The following is a 17767-nucleotide window of genomic DNA, read 5'->3' on the forward strand; positions in this document are numbered from 1 at the left end:
CGGCAGCGGGGCCGGGGCTCAGGTATTGGTACCGGGGGACAGGGGGCACCGGGGCCGAGGTACTGGGCACGGGGGTCAGCAGGGACAGGGACAGCGGGGCCGGGGCTCAGGTACCGGTACCGGGCAAGGGACGCTGGGGCTGGGGCTCAGGTACCGGGGACCAGGTACTGGGCAAGGGACAGCGGAGGTACCGGGGACACCGAGGCCGGGGCTCAGGTACGGGGCAGGGGACAGGGGGACACCGGGGCTCAGGTCCCGGACAGGGGACACCGGACCCGGCCAAGGCCAGCCGTTCTCCGCGCCCGCCGCCCCGGCCGTGCCACCGGCGCTCCCCGGGACACGGGGGCGGCCGCTGCGGGCGAACCGGGGGTGCGGGAGCGGTGCGGGGGCCCCGGGGGTGGCGGGATGGTTCCCAGCTCCCGGGCTGTCCCCGGCGGCAGCAGCGACACGGGCCGGGCGCTGAGGCTCCCCGGTGCTTCCTGGTTTGCGGTTCCCGTGCTGCTTTGGGGGTCCCGTGCGTGTCTGACCCCCCTCTGGTGCCCTGGGAGCTGTCGGGGGTCCCCTGTGCCCCCCCGCTCCCCGACTCCACGTGACCCCCTAAACTGGGAGCTTTGGGGCTTCCCTGCCAAAATTCGGACCCCCCCCTTGGGGTGTCCCCATCCCATTCTGGGGGTGGCTCCTGGTTTTGGGGGGCTCAGCCCCGAGCACCCCCAGTAATCCGGGAGTTCTGGGCTGTTCCGGGGCGTCCCCACATCCCGGAAAGGCACCACTGTCCTCCCCCCTGTGGGGCGCCCCCTTTTTGGGGGGCCTTCGAAACCGGGAAATTCCGAGGTGCCGTGGGGTGTTCGTGTGAATTCAGGGCTTCCTGTAAGGTGATTTTGGGGTTCCTGGGTGCCGAGGGGGTATTAATGTGAATTTAAGGTTTCTTGTAAGGTGATTTTTGGGGTGCCGAGGGGGTGTCAATGTGAATTTAGGGTTTCCCGTAAGGCGATTTTAGCGTTTCCTGTAAGGCTGATTTTGGGGTTTTTGGCTGCTCTCATGATCAAGCACCCCATTTAAACCCACGTTCAAGGTCCCAGTTCGGGATTTTTGGGGGGTTGGGGGGGCTGAGCCCCCCGACCCGGAATTAATCGCCTTACTTCTTGATTCCCCAGCGCCTTCCATATTTCGGAGGATCCCGAGCCGTGCCAGCCCCAGGAAAATCAAGGTACGGGGGGATTTTTATGCACCAGGAATTGAGGGATCCTCTCTGGGCATCCCAAAAGAGTTTTTGGGGCGGTTTGGGGTCGGCAGAGGCGGCTGAGCCTCTCCTTCCTCTCCGTTTCAAGGCTGGAGCTTTGAGAAAAGTTGGGTGTTTTTTCTCGGAAAGAGGTTTTCGGGAGAAGCGACGTTTTTGCGGCGTCTCCTCCTCCTCCCCCGGAGCCGCCCGTGACTCATCTTCCTCCGGCCGGGGAAGGAGCCGCGGCTGCGGCGGGACACGAAAATCCCGGGAAATTGCGGTTTAAATTGCGGTCAAACCCGGGAAAAATCCCGGGAAACCAAGGGGAGCAAAAATCCAGGGAGGTGATGGGGAAAGCAAGGTGTGAGTGGAGCGAAAATCCCGGGAAATTGGGGTTTAAACCCAGGAAGAGGGAGGAAAAATCCAGGGAAGTGATGGGGAAATCAAGGGGGACAGGAATCCCAGGACATTGAGATTAAATCCAGGGAAATCGAGCAGTAAGGGGAGAAAAGTCCAGGGAAATAAAGATTAAACCCGAGGATGAATGGAGAGAAATCCAGGCAAATATGGGGAAACCAAGGGGAGCAAAAATGGTGCAAATAAAGTTAAATAAAGTTTAAAAAGCTCCGATGTTGGGCTGGACCTGGTGGAAATGGGGTGAAATAAAGGGAAAAAAATGCCAGGGTGAGATTGGGTTCCCTCTGGAGTCCTGGAGCAAGGAAAATCTGGGATATGATGATGCAGATGATGATGAGGGTGATAGGAGATGTCTGCCCCAGATCTCCAGGGCGTGACCAGATCAGGACTGAGATGTCCTAGCAATAACAAAAATCCCAAAAATCAGATTTTTCCCAGGTAAAAACACGCCTGGGATCATGGCTGGGGTTTGTTTCCCTGAATCCTGCTGTGTTTAGGGAGGAATAAATGGAAAATCCAGGTGGTTTTTTCCCGATTTAATGGCTAATCCTGCTCCAGAGAATAATTTTTAACTTCTTGTGGCTGAGCCAAAGCAGAGCCAGCCTGGCCTGAGCTCCCTGAGGGGAAATTCTGGAATTGTCAGGGATTGAGAGAGAGAAAATCCCTCTTGGAGGTGGACTAGGATGCAAATAGGAGCATAAAAAGGAGAGGAATGGGAATGGAAATGGTTCTGGGAATTAAAAAGAAGATAAATAAATTCAGGGAGATGATGGTGAAAGTGAGGGGTGAGAGGAGCAAAGAATCCAGGGAAAATTTGAGGAAAGCAAGGGGAGCAAAATCCGGGGAAATTAGGATTAAATTGAGGTGGAATGGAACAAAAACGTGCCAGGGGTGGCACTGCCAGGATGTCCCCAGTGCCACCCCCTCATTTCCAGCCTCTGCTGACTCAGCTCCTCCTTGGGCCCATTTCTCTTATCTCGGCCCTTATCTGCTCAACCCTCGCCCTTTTTCCCTCGCTAATAAACGGAAATGGGTGGAAAACAACACCTGGATTTTTATCCGGGCGCCCGAAGGCGTTTCCTCTTTCCCAGGAACCCCAGGAGCTGCTCCGGGCTCTCCTGGGCAGGGGTTCTCCTTGCCTGGAGCCGTTCCTGATCCTGTTCCTGCTTCCCCCTGGGTGGAAAAGGGCATTTCTGGCACACGAAGCCTCCCTCGTTTTTCTCTGGAAAAATTGGGGCCGTTTCCTGAGGGTTTTCCCACCTTCTCCGTGCCCCAGGCGTGGCTGCTGCTCCAATTTCCCAATTCCAGGCGGCAACAGCTCCGGCTGCTGCATCATCCCCTCCTCCTCCTCCCTCCTTGGGCAGGTCGAGGTTCTAGGGAATGAGAATTCCCTTTTCCAGTGGGCACATCCCAGGGAAGGGCTGGACAGGGATTTGGGCTCTTTGCTGCCCCAGGGAGCTCCCTAAAATCCGTTCCTCCCCCCAAAGATCCCTCCCATCCCCATAAATCCCCTGCTCCAGCTTTTGACTCCAGATTTTAAATTCCCTGCTCCAAAAATCAGCAAAATTCCAGCAAAATTCTGACAAGGCCCAGCTCTAGTTTTAGGACGTGTCCCCTGGCCTTGGGCTCGCCTGGGAGGGGACAGCAAATCCCAGATTTCCTGGGAATTGCCGCAGCTGGGAATCACCTGTGTGGCTGCACACCTCCCCAGGGCTGTTTCCAGCACAAAAGAGGATTTGGGGCTGGTGCTGCCGTTCCACTTCTGCTTTGGGAATTTTTCCATAGGGAGAGCCCTTCCCAGCGCAGTTTTTCTGGAATTATGGGGTCTTTTCCCATTTCCTCCTGGTGTCCTATGCCTAAGGGAGTCCTGGGCTCTACAATCCCTTCCTGAGGGGCTGGGACCCTCTAAGAATTCCATGGGGAAAACCTGGATTTCTGTCCTGCTGCTGCCCAGGGTGGCCCTGGGGACACTGCCTGGGACAGGGCACAAAAATTGGGATTTTGGGGCTGTTTCATTCCTGGAAAGGCCCTGACCCCATGTGGGATCCCAAGGCCATGGAGTCCAGACTCTTCCGTGGAATCCTGGAAAATCCCAAATTGGGATCATCCCCTCCAACCCCTGGCCCTACACTGGACACAAAAATCCCAAATATCCACGAGCATTCTGCAAAAGCTCCTTGGGCTGCAGCAGCCTCAGGGCCCTGTCCATTCCCTGGGAAGCTTTTCCACCCTCTGCATGAGGAATTTTCCCTAAAATCCACCCTAAACCTTCCCAGGGATCCTGTCCCAGCAGCTTCAGATAATCCTTGCTCCAATCCCTGGAATTAAGGTAGAATTTCCCCAAATTCCAGCTCCTCTCCCCAGTCCCTGTTTTCAGGGCAGATTTCAGGAGCATTGTGCTGGAATTTTGCTGGATTTTTCCTCCCTCTGGGGCAAAAAACAAGCTCCAAGGGAGGCTGGAAATGGCAAAAAAATAAAAATCCATGTGGAAAATTCCTGTGAATTGTGTTTTCCCGGGGTGGCTTTCTCTCTCCGGAGGGTGACAGAGCAAAAACCTGTTTGGGAATATTTCGAAATCCAGGGAGAAGCTCCGGAGGAGTTCTGGAATTTCCCACAAGCAGGGGCAGCTTCTGCCTGTCAGCCTTCCCCGGATTTTGTCTGGGATACGAGAGGAAGGAATTGGACAGCCTGGAATTAGGGATTAGGAAAAAAAGGAGCAAGGGGAAGGATATGGGGCAGGAGGAGGAAATCCAGGAAGGGTTCAGGAGACACCAGGGAAGACTTTGTGGAAAAAAATCCCATTCCTTGATTTTTTTAAATTTTTCCTTGGAAAGGGGGGAAGGCTTCTCCATGGAATGACCACAGGGGTGCTGGAGGGATCTTTTTTTGGGGTAAAATCCCAGGAAAAGCTGGGCTCAGTTGGGTTTTCCCATTTAGAAGGAGCAGTGGGATGTGTTTGGAGTCCAGGGAATGGCAATCCAAGGGGCTAACCTGGAATATTCCCCATTTTTTATGGGATAGAGAGAAAACCAGGATCTGAGGGTGCCAAATTCCTCACCCCGGAGTTCCCTCCTGTGCCAGGGCTGGGAGCTCTGGAGTTGCCAGGCTCGTTTTTCCCAGCTGGAATTCCCAGGGGCATTGGATCTGTCCCTGCTCTTTGCTCCGATTCCGTTGGGAAACTTTCACCCCTTCCCTCTCCCGGCTTTCCATGGATTTTTATTCATCTGGAATGTCCCAGTGCAGTGGCTCCTGTGGGGTTTTGGGAATTCTTTGTCTGGGGATCCCCAGGGATCCTCCAGCCCAGCCCCAACCCCAAAGCCCAGCTGGGAAAATCCAAATGAAAACAAAATTCCAAAGGAATTAAAGGAATGAAGGTGAAAATCCAGGCTTTGGTTGGGAATGGTGGCAGAGGAGACCTGAGAATGGTGTCCCAGGGAATTCCCAAAAATCCAGATCTTGCCCCAAAATCCCCCTCAGGAATCCCTGGAAAACAGCCCCAAAGCAGAGGGAATTATTTAATTGGGAGTTTAATGGGATTTAATGGATTTAAAGGTGCACCTGGAATTTGGGAATGGGAGGGTTTGGAATGGGAAAAAAGCACTTTTTTTCTCTCCTTTTTTTAAAGGAAAACATTCCAGAGGCACCGGGAATTTTTAAGGAGCCTTGGGGTTGTTAAGTGAGCCTCTCCCAACCCCAGAGCTTTCCCAGCATTCCAGAATCCCAAAAATCTATTGGAATCTTTTTGGGCAGTTTTAATGCCCAGAGCCAATGGGAATAAAAATTCCTTGCCCGAATCAGGGGGAATGCAAGGAAAACGCCTAGATTTTAGGGATAATTTTACACTGAGCCCCTGACTTTGCCGCAGATGGGGTGGAATTAATAGAAAATCGGTGACAAATTCCATTTTTTCCTCTGGCAGCCATGGACCCGGGCGCCTGCAGCACCTCGGTGGCGGATCCCGCCGGGGAGTGCGAGCGCGGCGTGCCCAGGGTCTGCGGGGTCTGCGGGGACAGAGCCACCGGCTTCCACTTCAACGCCATGACCTGCGAGGGCTGCAAGGGCTTCTTCAGGTGGGCCCGGGCCTCTGGGACTGCCCCATCCCAAAAAAACCCGGGAACCCCAAGGGGAAACCAATGGGGTGCTGGAATTCCCGGTGGTGCCGCATTCCCATGGTGTAAAGGGGGGAAATTGTTTATTTCTTTTGTGGAATGGGGTTTTTCCCCCTGTTTTTCCAGGGTTTTTCATGGATCTGGGAACTTTGCACCCCCCCATCCCAAAAAACTCTGGGAGTCCCAATGGGAAATGAACAGGGTGCTGAAATAGGCCTGGAATTCCTGGTGGTGCTGCTTTCCCATGGTGTAAAAGGAGGGAAAATCATTGATTTCTTTTGTGGGATGGGTTTTGCGCCATTTTTCCAGGGTTTTTCATGGATCTGGGAGATTTGCAGTGCTTCAGGAGAAGGGGGGAGTGTGGGAAAACTCCCCTGGGGTTACAAATTGGGATTTATCCCCAGCCCTAAAATCTCAAAAACTTCTGGGACTGGGGAATGAGGAAGGGCAGGGGATGCCCTGGAGCAGCTCTTTGCAAAATCCAGCATTTCCAGGGAATTCTGCTGTCCCCCTTGGGAATTCTGGGTCACCCTGGGAATTGTGCCCCCATCCCCGCTCCCTGCTGAAGCCCTCCCCAGCTCCCAGCACCAATCCCTCATTCCAGGCCAGGAATGAGGCCTGGAATTCTCTATTTTTAGCCCCTGGGATCCCAAATCCGCCTGGGAATGGGTGGCTCAGGAAGGTTTCCATGGAATTCCAGCCCAGCCTGGCTCCGGTGTCACCCTGGGAGCCTCTGGAGCCACCCAAGCTGCAATTTTCATTCCAAACCTGGAATTTTGGCCTGCCCTGAGCCCTGGGAATGTTTTTCCCTCCTCCAAGGCCTCGTTGCTTGTGCATTCCCGGCCTTTCCTTGGGGTTTTGTGGAAAAAAATAAGCTTCTTGTGCACCAAAATCTGGAATTTTGGGGTGTCCAGGGCTGAATTCCAAGGGCTGGGATTGTGTTTCCCCACTTGGAGCAGCAAAATTCCAAAGGTTTTGGAGGAATGGGGGAAAACAGGGCCCTGCCATCCATTTTTCTGGGATGAATTCCTGAAAATCCAAAATTCCTGTCAGGAAAAGGCAGAGTGCAGCCACTTTGTTTACCTCTCCCTTTCTAAATGCAGCTTTTAATTCCTGGGGCTGCAGGCGAGGGAATCTTGAAGATTTTTACCCAGATTTGATTCTTTTACCCATTTTAAAATATTTTACTTTATATTTTACTAAAATTTTTATTTTGTTACCCATATGTGATATTTTAGCCCATATTTGACATCTTTTACCCCAATTTAATTTTTTTTTTTTACCCAGTTTTGAAATTTTTGACCCATTTTTTATCTGAGTATTGGCCTTGGGCACTTGCAGGGATTGGGCAGCCACAGCTTTTCTGGGAATTCTATTCCAGGGCCTCACAGGGAGGAATTTCTTCCCAATATCCCATCTACCACCTTTTTCCTGGGAAACTCTGGCTCTGACCCTTTGTGCTGGGAAGATTCTGATCATTTTTCCTTGGAAGTTTCTGCCCTTGACCCTTTGTCCTTGGGGTATTTTGGCTCCGACCCTTTACCCCAGGAAGATTCTGGCTCTGACCTTTTGTCCTGGAAGGTTCTGACCCTTTTTCCTTGGAAATTCTGGCTCTGGCCGTTATTCCTTGGAAGGTTTTGGCTCTGCCCCGTTGGCTGGCAGGCTCTGACCCTTTTCCCTGGGTTATTTTGGCTCTGACCCTTTGTCCCGGTGGCTCCACGTTCCCATTCCGCTGTGGTTTCCCTGCAGCTCAGGGTTGTCATTTTCAGGCTCCTTTCTCTGTGTCCTGCAGCGAGAATTCCTCTCCCTGCACACCCAAAATGTGCTCGGGCCAGTTCTGCCAGCAAAGCCGGGCTTAGGGCGGCTGGGTTTAAACCACACGGCCCCAGCTCGGGTTTATTTTGCTGCCGGGGGGGTTTCTCTGCAATCCTGCAATCCTTCCACCCTCCTGGCCTTAAAAATCCCTGTTTAAACCCAAAGCCTTCTTAAACTTACATGCTGGACTGGGCTTAGAGCAGCCTGGTTTAGTGGAAGGGGATCAAGCTGGGTTTAAGGTCATTTCCCCCAAACCATTTTGGGATAAACCCTTGGGTGTTTCCCTGGGGGGAATTTTCCTTTCCCAGCAGTGCCTGCAGCTCCCAACCCAGCTGATGTCTGGAGCACCAGCCAAACCAGCAGGAATGGAGCCCAAAAAGGGGTTTTGTCCCTTTTGCAGGAGGAGCATGAAGAGGAAGGCCATGTTCACCTGTCCCTTCAGCGGGGAGTGCCACATCACCAAGGACAACCGGCGGCACTGCCAGGCCTGCCGGCTGAAACGCTGCCTGGACATCGGCATGATGAAGGAGTGTGAGTGTGCGAGGGCTGTGAGTGTGCGAGGGCGGTGAATGTGAGTGTCCAGCCCAGGGAATGCTCATGGGGCCCTGGCTGTGCCTCTGCCACCTCCCTGGTGCCACAGGGAACCTCCCAGGAATGCAAAGGGCAGAGGAAGCAGCGGGTAATGATTGAGAGGAGCTGGTTTAATGATTCCTTCCCATCCCAGAGTTGTGTTCTCATGGATTCTCCCGGCGTTTTCTTTGAGGAAAATCAGCTCCATGGCTCCCAATGGCTCTGAAAATTCTCTTTTCCAGCATTTTCTATGCTCCACAGGGAGAGCTGGATGAGCTTTCCCATCCCCATGGAGCTGGGTTGGGTTTTCCTCTTCTCCCTCTGAGATTTTTTTTTCCTGACCCTTTTTTCCATGTGGGATAAAGCAGGGACTTAAGTCAACAGCAGAGGGAATAAAAGCGGTTTTTAAGCCCAGTCCAAACACACAAATGTGGCCCAAATGTTTGTTTTCTCCGGGTGTATTTAGAGATAAGTGGCTTTTAAAATTAAAACATGTTTGAGGTGCTGGGGAGGAGCTGGGTGCTCCTGGAGAGCTCCAACCAAACATTTTCTGCTGGGAGATTGTGGCCAGGGTGTCCATGGAGCTGGAAATTCGGGCTATGGAAGCAGAGCCCTTTCTCTGATGTGCTAAACAGAGCCTGATGTCACCCCAGGGCCTCCAGAAAATCAGCGTTTGGAGTATTTGTGAGGGCAAAAATGCTTACATTTTCAATGACCCTGATGGGAATCCCTGGATCTTATTCTTTGGGATTGGCAGGTTGATGAGGGAGGAAAAGGCCGCACCCCACCCTGGCTGTCCCCAAATTCTGGGGAGCTGTCCCTGTGTTTTGGGAGCCTCTAATGAGGGAAGTGCTGTAATTTGTACCAGCAGCCAATTAATTACCCAGGAAGGGCTGGCAAGTTGCTGGGCAGCAATTCCACGGGGTTTTCTCCACGTTTTCCCCACAGGAGTTAACGTGTAAACAGCCCCGTTAGCAAATCCTGCCTGCATTAACCAAAACTGACCCAGACAGGCTAAAAATAGCTAAAAATGGACTTTGCTGCTGGAAAAATGAGGGAGGACGAAGGGTTGGGGTTATTTTTAGGTGGAAGAAGGGAATCGGGAAGGTTTTGAGGCCTTGTTTTCCACAGAGTGTTGGGATTCAGGGCTGGGAATGTGGGGTAGGGAGGAAGAGGAGCAGGGCAGAGCCTTCAGCTGGGGATAATTTGGGCTCTTCCACACCTCTGAAATTTGGGGTTTGTCCCAGTTTGGGGCAGGAGGAGCTGGGTCTGGCCAGCTGAGGGGTTTGGTGACCCCAACTCTCCCAGCCCTGTGCCAGGCCCAGGTCACCACGTGGCGTTTCCAGCTTGGGCAAATATTTGTGGTTTTCTGCCTGTCTGGGGACAAGAAGGGCAGAGAAAACCCCTCCAGGCCTTGGGATAGGGGAATTCTCAGCCAGGGCCTGTCCCCTCCTCACAGGATGGCCTGGGAAATCCGGCCTTTCCCACTTTCTAGGTGGCCAGAAAATGTGGAATTACCCTTTCCCTGCCTTCTTCCAGCTGCCTGCAGCTGAGGGAGGGGTGTCTGTCCCTCAGGGATGTTGAGGCTTCCTTGGATCCTTCCCTAATAGTCCCTAAAAATGGGATTTTTTAACAGCTCCTGCTCTCTGTGCAGCACCAGGGTGGGTGACCCCGAGCAGGCCCCTGTGGATCTGATGCTTTTTGTGATAAAAACTGGCAAAGGGAAATGGCAAAATCCTGATTCTCCTCCCCGATGGTGGAGGTGGGAGCAACCTTTCGGCCCCTCCTGAGGTGTCCCAGGCCCCTGTGAGGTTGTGCAAGGCTGGGGAATGGAAAATGGAGAATGGAAAATCGCCCTGGGCCAAAGGAGCCAGCAAGGCCGAGGCCTCCTTGCCTTGAGCTCCTCCCGCTGACCTCTCGCCCCAAATTCCACCTTGGCCCTCCCAGCACGGGGTCCCTGCACCAGAAATTTCAGAAACAGCCCCTGAGGTGTCCAGTCCCTGCAGAAAGGGCTGAGGAAAAGGAACTACTTTTTCCTTTCCTCCTCCTCAAAACAGCGCTTTGAGGGGGCTCTGCTGTGACCCCAGAGATTTCTGCAGTTCCCCGCTGCCTTTGTCACTCCCAGCCCCTCTGAGGTTGCTCAGGGCTTGGAGTGATTGATAAAAAAGTGAAGATTTGAGCCCAAATTGCCCTCAGCTGCTCCTTTTTCCTGAGCAAACAGGCCCAGCCTTGCGTGGAGCCCAACCTTTGGCCGCTGCCGAGCGCCGCCACCCCAATAAAAGCCATAAATCCCCAGCCCTGAGTGCCTTGACCTTAAAAATCAGATTAAATCTGCCCCGAAGCAGCGCTGGACACCCCTGGTGGCAGCTGGGAGCCGAGGGTTTGGGGATTTGAGAGGGCTGAGCAAACAGGGAGGGAGCAGAACGGGCACGGCTGGCACGGCCTCGGTGCCCCCAGAGCCTCCCCTGAAAGCACCAAAAACCTCCTGGGCACAGCAGGAAATGGGGCCAAGCTGTTGTAGGGGCACAAAGGGATTTTCCAGGTGGCAAAAGCAATTTTCCAGGGGCTGGGTGTGGCATCCAGGGCTCTTTCTAATCCCTGATTCCACCCCTTTTCCTCTCCCAGTCATCCTTACGGACGAGGAGGTGCAGAGGAAGAGGGAGATGATCCTGAAGAGGAAGGAGGAGGAAGCCCTGAGGGAAAGCCTCAAACCCAAACTCTCAGAGGAGCAACAGAAAGTCATTGACATCCTGCTCGAGGCCCATCGCAAAACCTACGACCCCACCTATGCTGACTTCACCAAATTTCGGGTACTGACCCCAAAAGATCTCTTTCATCCCTCAAATTTCCCCTGCAAAATCCACAGACCCCTCTGCCAGCCCCGTTCCTCAAGGAGTTTTCTCTGTTTTCTCCCCCAGCCCCCCGTGAGGAGCCAACCCAGCAGCAGAGGGGCCACAAAATCCTCGTCCCTGCTCACCCAGGACCTGTCCTCAGAGGATTCCTCGGATCTCTTCAGCTCCGAGGCCTTCAGCACATTCCCAGGTGTGCCCCAGCTCCTCCTGGCCCCAAACTGGGATTGGCAGCCAGGGAGGGACCCCAGGGCCCGCTTGGGCTGGAGGTGACACCTCAAACCACCCCAAATTCCAGGGGAGGGGATGGGCTGTGCCAGAGCCCAAATTAACCCCAGCACAAGGGTCTGCCATGCTCCTCCTCTTCCTCATCCCACATTCCCCGACTGGGATCCCAAACCAGCCCCTGAATCCTATAGAGAACCTGGCCTCAAAAGCCCCCAGATTCCCTCCCCTCACCCCTCCAGGGCTCAGAGGGGCAGAAAGGCAGCTCCTCCACCCAGATTTGGGATTCCAGAGCCTCTGCTCAGCTCTGGGGGGCTCGCTGGGGTGCTCAGAGCGTTTCTCCCTGCAGACCCCACGGAGCCACCGCCATTCCCCAGCCTGGCGCTGCAGGAGGAGCAGGATGAGAGCTCCTCGGTGAACCTGGAGTTCTCCCAGCTCTCCATGCTCCCACACCTGGCTGACCTGGTCAGCTACAGCATCCAGAAGGTGATCGGCTTTGCCAAGATGATCCCGGGATTCAGGTGAGGCTGCAGATCCCAAATCTGGTATTTCCTGCCCCTGGGAACCCCGTGCTGCCCCTCCCAGCCATTCCTCCGCCCTGTTCCCTTCCCAGCTCTGCTCTCTGTCTCTCCCCTTCCCTGGGGTTCTCCCCTTTTTCCAATACCCTGGAAAACACACACAGATTCTACCCAGAGCTCCTGCAGCTCCCGAGGGGCCCAGGAGGGGCCGCAGGTTCTGTTCATTCCAAGATTTGAGGCAAAAATGCACCTGAAAAAAACCCTGGAATGGGAATTCCTGAGAAGGCACCTCAGGCTCTGTTCATTCCATGATTTGGGACCAAAACACACCTGAAAAAACCTTGGAATGGGAATTCCTGGAGAGGGAGCCTCAGTTGAGGGCCTGGCGAGCACCCTCCTGTCTCTGTCCTGTGTCCCCTGAGTGCCCCGCTCCCCACCCAGACGGCAAATCCTCCTGCAGGGATCTGTCTGTGGAGGACCAGATCGTGCTGCTCAAGTGCAGCGCCATGGAGGTGATCATGCTGCGCTCCAACGAGTCCTTCACCCTCGAGGACATGTCCTGGACCTGCGGCAGCAGCGACTTCAAGTACAGGGTCAGCGACGTCACCCAGGGTAAGGGAGCCCCAGCCCCAAATCCTGAAATTCCCTGACTTTCCCTCTGCTGGGCCTTCTCTGTACCTGGCTGAGAATGGGGGTGGGTCCTGCCCCAAATTCTGGGGGTTTGGGAGGTGACAAGTGGTGCTTCAAGGTCTGCAGTGGCACCTCAGGGTCTCCAGTGCCACCTCCTCAATGGCCCCAGTGCCACCCCAATGTGTTGGAAAAAATCCCCGTCCAAAGGGAAAGATCCCCTTCCAGAGGAAAATGAGCCTTTTCCAGAGCCCCCCTGAGGCCCCGTTCTCTCCACAGCCGGGCACAGCATGGCCCTGCTGGAGCCGCTGGTGAAGTTCCAGGTGGGGCTGAAGAAGCTGAACCTGCACGAGGAGGAGCATGTGCTGCTCATGGCCATCTGCATCCTGTCCCCAGGTAGGGACAGACCCACCCCAAATCCTAAAAACCCACAGAAGGGAGGGGAAAAACCCATCAGAACGGCTGACCCTAAAAAGGGATGAAAGAAAGGGAAAAGCCCCAGACCATAAAAAGGGACAAAATGGAAGGGAATTATCCCAAACCCTAAAAAGGGGTGAAAGGGAGGGAATCCTCCCAAACCCTAAAAACCCAAAAAAGGCAGGGAATCCCCCAAAGCCCTAGAAAGGGGTGAAAGGGAAGGAATCCCCCTAAACCATAAAAAGGGGTGAAAGGGAAGGGAATCACCCCAGACCATAAAAAGCCCCAAAAGGCAGGGAATCCCCCCAGAGCCCTGTCGCCTCCCTGAGCGCTGCCCGTCCCGCAGACCGGCCGGGCGTGCGGGAGCCGCTGCGGGTGGAGGCGCTGCAGGAGCGGCTCTCGGAGGTGCTGCAGAGCTACATCCGCGCCCGGCACGCCGCGCCCGGCGGCCGCCTGCTCTACGCCAAGATGATCCAGAAGCTGGCGGACCTGCGCAGCCTCAACGAGGAGCACTCTCGGCAGTACCGCTGTCTGTCCTTCCAGCCCGAGCACAGCATGCAGCTCACGCCGCTGCTGCTCGAGGTCTTCGGCAACGAGATCTCCTGAGCGCCCGCACGGCAGGAGCGGCCCCGCAGCCCCGCGGGACGGGGAACCGGCGCTGGGTGTGCGGGAGGAGCTGAGCCCAGGCAGGGGTCGGGGTCTGGGGTCGCTGCTCCAGGAGCAGCTTCCCCGCATCCCCGCGGGTGGTTTGGGGCCGGGCTGCCTCGAATCCCTTCTTTTTGCGAATGTATGGAAGGGCAAGTGCCGGGAGATGAACTGGGATGAGCCAGAGGCAGCCGAGAAAGCCCCGAGGGGGGAAATGTCCTAGACCCTCAAAGGGAAGAGCAGGACGAGCTTTGTTTGCACTCCCTGGGAAGGGGGGAGCAGGGGCATCTCCAGGAGACAGCCCCGCTTTGGAGCGGGACCCCTCTGCGGGATGGGGTGATGACTGCTGGGATGGGACAGGGACCCCAATTCCAGCTTGGCCTCCTTCCCCTGCCATGTTCTGGAGGCGGCTCCAGGCCCTTGTACCCACCCGGAGCAAGGGGGCTTTGGGAGCTGGGGGGCTCCAGAGCCCTGGGAAGAGCCATGACAACCCCCCGCGGCCACGAGCAATGGTAAGAGGGTCCCCGGTGTCCAGAGGGTCTCCGGCTCGGGCCAATAAACTCCTGCTTGGGCAAACCAACTCAGCGCCAGGCTCGTGTGTCCGTCCATCCATCCATCCCTGTGTATCTGACCATCCCTGGGTCCCCGGGGGCCGTGGAGGACCGTGTGTGTCTGTCCCGGAGGTGTCCGTGTGTCCGCGTCCCTCGATCCCGGTCCCGCCCGCCAGAGGGCGCTCGCCACACCAAACCGCCTCCTGGGCCCCCCGCCTCGTGCGCGTGCGCACTCGCTGGGGGCGGGGCTGATCCCGCGCAAGCGCGGGGACAAAATTGGCGGGAAGCGCTTCCGATGAGGAGGCGTGGCCCTGTGGGGGCGTGGCCTCTCCGTTGCCATGCGCGGTGCCGCGCGCGCCGTCCGGTTCGTGGTCATGGCCGCCACCGGCACCGGAACCAGCGCTGGCATCGGGACCGGGCACAAGCGGCCGCACCCCGAGCCCGCCGCCCGCATCGGCACCCACGACGGCACCTTCCACTGCGACGAGGCGCTGGCGTGTTTCCTGCTGCGCCTCCTGCCCCGCTACCAGGTACGGCACCGGCAGCGCGCCCGGCTCGGGGCATGAACGGGACGGGAGCACCGTGCGGTGCCGGGTCCCGGGCTCTTCCTCCGGGTCGCTCCTCTCTCGGTTCCATGTGGGGACACTTGAGCCCACCCAGCGGCCGCTCTTCTGTCCCCGATCCCACCTGGGGGTCCCCTTCGTGTCCCCGGTCCTTCCTCGGGGTCTCCGGTCCCATCTGGGGCTCACTGTTCTGTCCCCGGTCCCACCTGGGGTCACCCCTGTCTCCCCCACCCCCTCCTCAAGGTCCGTCCCCGCGGTCCCTCGTCACCCGGAGCCGCTCCCGGGGGTCCCGGTGGCCCTGGGGACCCTCACCCGTGTCCCCTGCAGGACGCGGAGATCGTGCGGACGCGGGACCCGCAGCGCCTGGCCGGCTGCGATGTCGTGGTGGACGTGGGGGGCGAGTACGACCCGGGGCGGCACCGCTACGACCACCACCAGAGGTGAGACCCCGCCGGGGACGGCGGCACCCCCGGGGGACCCGCGGTGACCGCGTGGCCCCGCAGGTCCTTCACGGAGTCCATGCGGAGCCTGCGGCCGGACAAGCCCTGGAGCACGAAGCTGAGCAGCGCCGGGCTCGTCTATTGCCACTTCGGGGCGCAGATCCTGGCGGGGCTCCTGGGGCAGCCCGAGGACGGGCCCGTGGTCACAGCGCTCTATGACAAGGTGACAGCGGTGACAGGGTGACGGGTCTGCCCCGGGGCTTGTCCTCGGTGGGCAAAGGGGAGCAGTTTGTGGCAGTGGCTGGGGCCTTCGTGCTTCCAGCCAGGCTTTGCTCTGCTGTCCCCTCTGTCCTCCCTTGCTGTTCCCTCACTTCTCCTCATGTTTCTGTCCCCTCGCTGTCCCCAGCTGTACGAGAACTTTGTGGAGGAGATCGATGCCATGGACAACGGGATCGCACCGGCGGCGGGGGAGCCGCGCTACGCCCTGAGCACCACCCTGAGCGCCCGCGTGGGGCACCTGAACCCCCGCTGGAACGACCCCGACCAGGACACTGAGGTGGGGACGGCCCTGGGGACAGACCCTGGGGACAGCCTGCTCGGGGACAGTGCTGACCCCCGTGTCCCCAGGCAGGGTTCAGGAGGGCCATGGAGCTGGTGGGCACTGAGTTCCTGCAGCGCCTGGATTTCTACCACCGGGCCTGGCTGCCGGCACGGGCGCTGGTGGAAGAGGCCGTGCGGCGCCGCCTCGAGGTAACGCCGAGCTGGTCTGGGGGAATCTGTGATTTTGGGAGAGAACTGGGGCGTGGGGAGGTTAAATCCCTTCAGCAGAAACCTCCCAGGGGGGCCCTGCACCCCATATCCTGCACGGCCCCTGCAGGAGGGCACTGGGAGGTTCTGGGGCAGCAGCCCAGGGTGGTTTGGGGAGTCTCCCCCATGTCCCCAGCGTGTCCCCCCCGCAGGTGGATGCCAGCGGGCAGGTCCTGGAGCTGTCCCAGGGCGGCTGTCCCTGGAAGGAGCACCTGTTCCAGCTGGAGCGGGAGCTGGCCCTGCCCCGGCCGCTGCTGCTCGTGCTGTTCCCGGACCGGGGCGGGCAGTGGCGGGTGCAGAGCGTCCCCACAGCCCCCCACAGCTTCCAGAGCCGGTGAGAGCCCTCCCCTGCCCTGACACCGCCCTCCAGTGTGGCAGGGATCACTCTCAAGCCCCGTGTTCCCCCCCAGGCTCCCCCTGCCCGAGGCCTGGCGGGGGCTGCGGGACGAGGCGCTGTCCGAGCTGGCCGGAATCCCCGGCTGCGTCTTCGTCCATGCCAGCGGCTTCATCGGGGGCAACCGGACCCGGGAGGGGGCCCTGGAGATGGCCCGGAGGGCGCTGGAGCTCGGGGGGGGCACAGAGAGCACGTGAGCCCCCTCCCCAGCTGGGTCACCCCAGAAGGGAGCCCCTGGCCCAGTGTGGGATGTGCAGGGACCGTTCCCGCTTGGATCCTGGATTCTCCGAGCAATCTGCTGTGCTGGGGGGGCAGCAGCCCCTCCCGGGGGTCTCGGAGCACCCACCCCCCGTGCTGGCTGGGTACCGGCCCAGCCAGAGACTCTTTGGCTCCATTTCCTGGGAGTTTGACCCCGTTTCTGTCACATCCCTGCACCGAGGTGCTGCCAACACCAGTAAAAACCAGTGTGTGCCCAGTGGAGTGGCTGTTTGAGGGGTCCCGGGGGGCTGCATGTGACACTGGGGGGGTGCTGTGACCCAGGGACAGCCGTGACCCCCCCCAGCATGGGGACAGCAATCACTGCACCCCCCCTGCTGGCACTGCCACCATCCTGCGTGTCACCAGCACCGTGTCACCCTCCCTGCTGTGTGTCACAGCACCGCGGGGGGGTCGCGGTGTCCCCTCCCTCCCGCTCGTTCGGGGCCATGCCGGCGGCCGGGCTGCTGCTGCTGCTGCTGGGGCTGCCCCAGCACCCCCGGGCCGGCTCCCGGTGCCCCGGGGAGGCTCCGCCGGTGCCGCTCCCGCCCAGCGGCCACAACGAGACGCTGGGGACGGGCGCAGGGACAGCGCGGGCCCCGGACGTGGTGGCGCTGCTGGCCCTGGGGGGATGGCTGGCCTTGGTGCTGCTCTGCGTGCGCCGCTTCGTGCGCCGGAGCCGGGAGGAGACGCGGCTGCACCTGCGCTACCTGCGGGCCCTGCCCTGCGCCGCGCACCGGCAACACCGCGAGGAGGAGGAGCCGCTCAGCGGCGGCACCGGGAGCCAACCGGGCGGGCCCGGGGGCTGAAACAGCCCCGGCTGGCCCCAGCAGCTGCGGTGGGTTTGGAGCCTGGATCACCCCGGATCCCCCTGGATCATACTCAGCCTCAGGAAGGGGATGGATGGTCTCTGGGGGGAAAGAGGGGGGTCTCCCCCTTGCTCCGGGAAGGATTTGGGGGGTCCTGGGGCTGTTGGGGTGGGGGGAGCAGGGACCTTGTGCTCTCCCAGTCCCCCCTGCCAGGGCAGTGTAATCTTGGGATTAAGGGTCTGTAATCCTGGGATTGATTAAAAACAGTGAAATCCCAGGATTTCACTGTGCCACCCCCAGCAGCAGCAGCAGCATTAATCCCCTCTGGGGGGGCTCAGCTGCTGCCCCCACCCTGTGGGGTCGGGGGGGCTCCCCTGGGGCAGCACCCTGGGACCCCAGGGCTGGGATTTGGGGACCCCCGGAGGGTTTGGTTCACTTTAGGGGTTTGGTTCACTTTTGTTCACCCTCGAGTCAAAGCTGGGGATTGTGTGCGTGGCCAAAACCCACCCCAAAGCCCTTCAGCCATCACCTGTCCCC

At 58.3% G+C, this 17767-nt stretch overlaps 2 protein-coding genes across 2 annotated transcripts; both read left to right on the forward strand.

Annotated features, from left to right (window-relative positions):
• VDR (vitamin D receptor) lies at positions 1–14227 on the forward strand. Its single transcript, XM_064734708.1, has 10 exons — positions 1–22; positions 1155–1207; positions 5556–5706; positions 7961–8091; positions 10756–10940; positions 11049–11172; positions 11554–11725; positions 12183–12334; positions 12629–12745; positions 13113–14227. The coding sequence occupies exons 3-10, from the start codon at positions 5558–5560 to the stop codon at positions 13370–13372; spliced, it is 1290 nt and encodes a 429-aa protein (XP_064590778.1). The 5' UTR covers positions 1–22; positions 1155–1207; positions 5556–5557; the 3' UTR covers positions 13373–14227.
• On the forward strand, positions 14185–16641 carry MYG1 (MYG1 exonuclease). Its single transcript, XM_064734713.1, has 7 exons — positions 14185–14492; positions 14853–14965; positions 15029–15188; positions 15372–15521; positions 15593–15715; positions 15925–16106; positions 16183–16641. Exons 1-7 carry the CDS (start codon positions 14301–14303, stop codon positions 16361–16363), a joined length of 1101 nt encoding a protein of 366 aa, XP_064590783.1. The 5' UTR covers positions 14185–14300; the 3' UTR covers positions 16364–16641.
• Positions 16642–17767: the final 1126 nt, after the last annotated feature.

Source organism: Zonotrichia leucophrys, chromosome 29 (genome assembly GCF_028769735.1).
Source record: "Zonotrichia leucophrys gambelii isolate GWCS_2022_RI chromosome 29, RI_Zleu_2.0, whole genome shotgun sequence".
Lineage (NCBI taxonomy): Eukaryota > Metazoa > Chordata > Aves > Passeriformes > Passerellidae > Zonotrichia > Zonotrichia leucophrys.

Bases quoted from the DNA above. Each gene is read 5' to 3' on its own strand.
- VDR (XM_064734708.1), top strand. From the start codon at position 5,558: ATGGACCCGGGCGCCTGCAGCACCTCGGTGGCGGATCCCGCCGGGGAG. The intron at 5,707-7,960 runs GTGGGCCCGGGC...TCCCTTTTGCAG, and splicing joins GGCTGCAAGGGCTTCTTCAG to GAGGAGCATGAAGAGGAAGG. The intron at 11,726-12,182 runs GTGAGGCTGCAG...ATCCTCCTGCAG, and splicing joins AAGATGATCCCGGGATTCAG to GGATCTGTCTGTGGAGGACC.
- MYG1 (XM_064734713.1), top strand. From the start codon at position 14,301: ATGCGCGGTGCCGCGCGCGCCGTCCGGTTCGTGGTCATGGCCGCCACC. The intron at 14,493-14,852 runs GTACGGCACCGG...TGTCCCCTGCAG, and splicing joins GCCTCCTGCCCCGCTACCAG to GACGCGGAGATCGTGCGGAC. The intron at 15,716-15,924 runs GTAACGCCGAGC...TCCCCCCCGCAG, and splicing joins CCGTGCGGCGCCGCCTCGAG to GTGGATGCCAGCGGGCAGGT.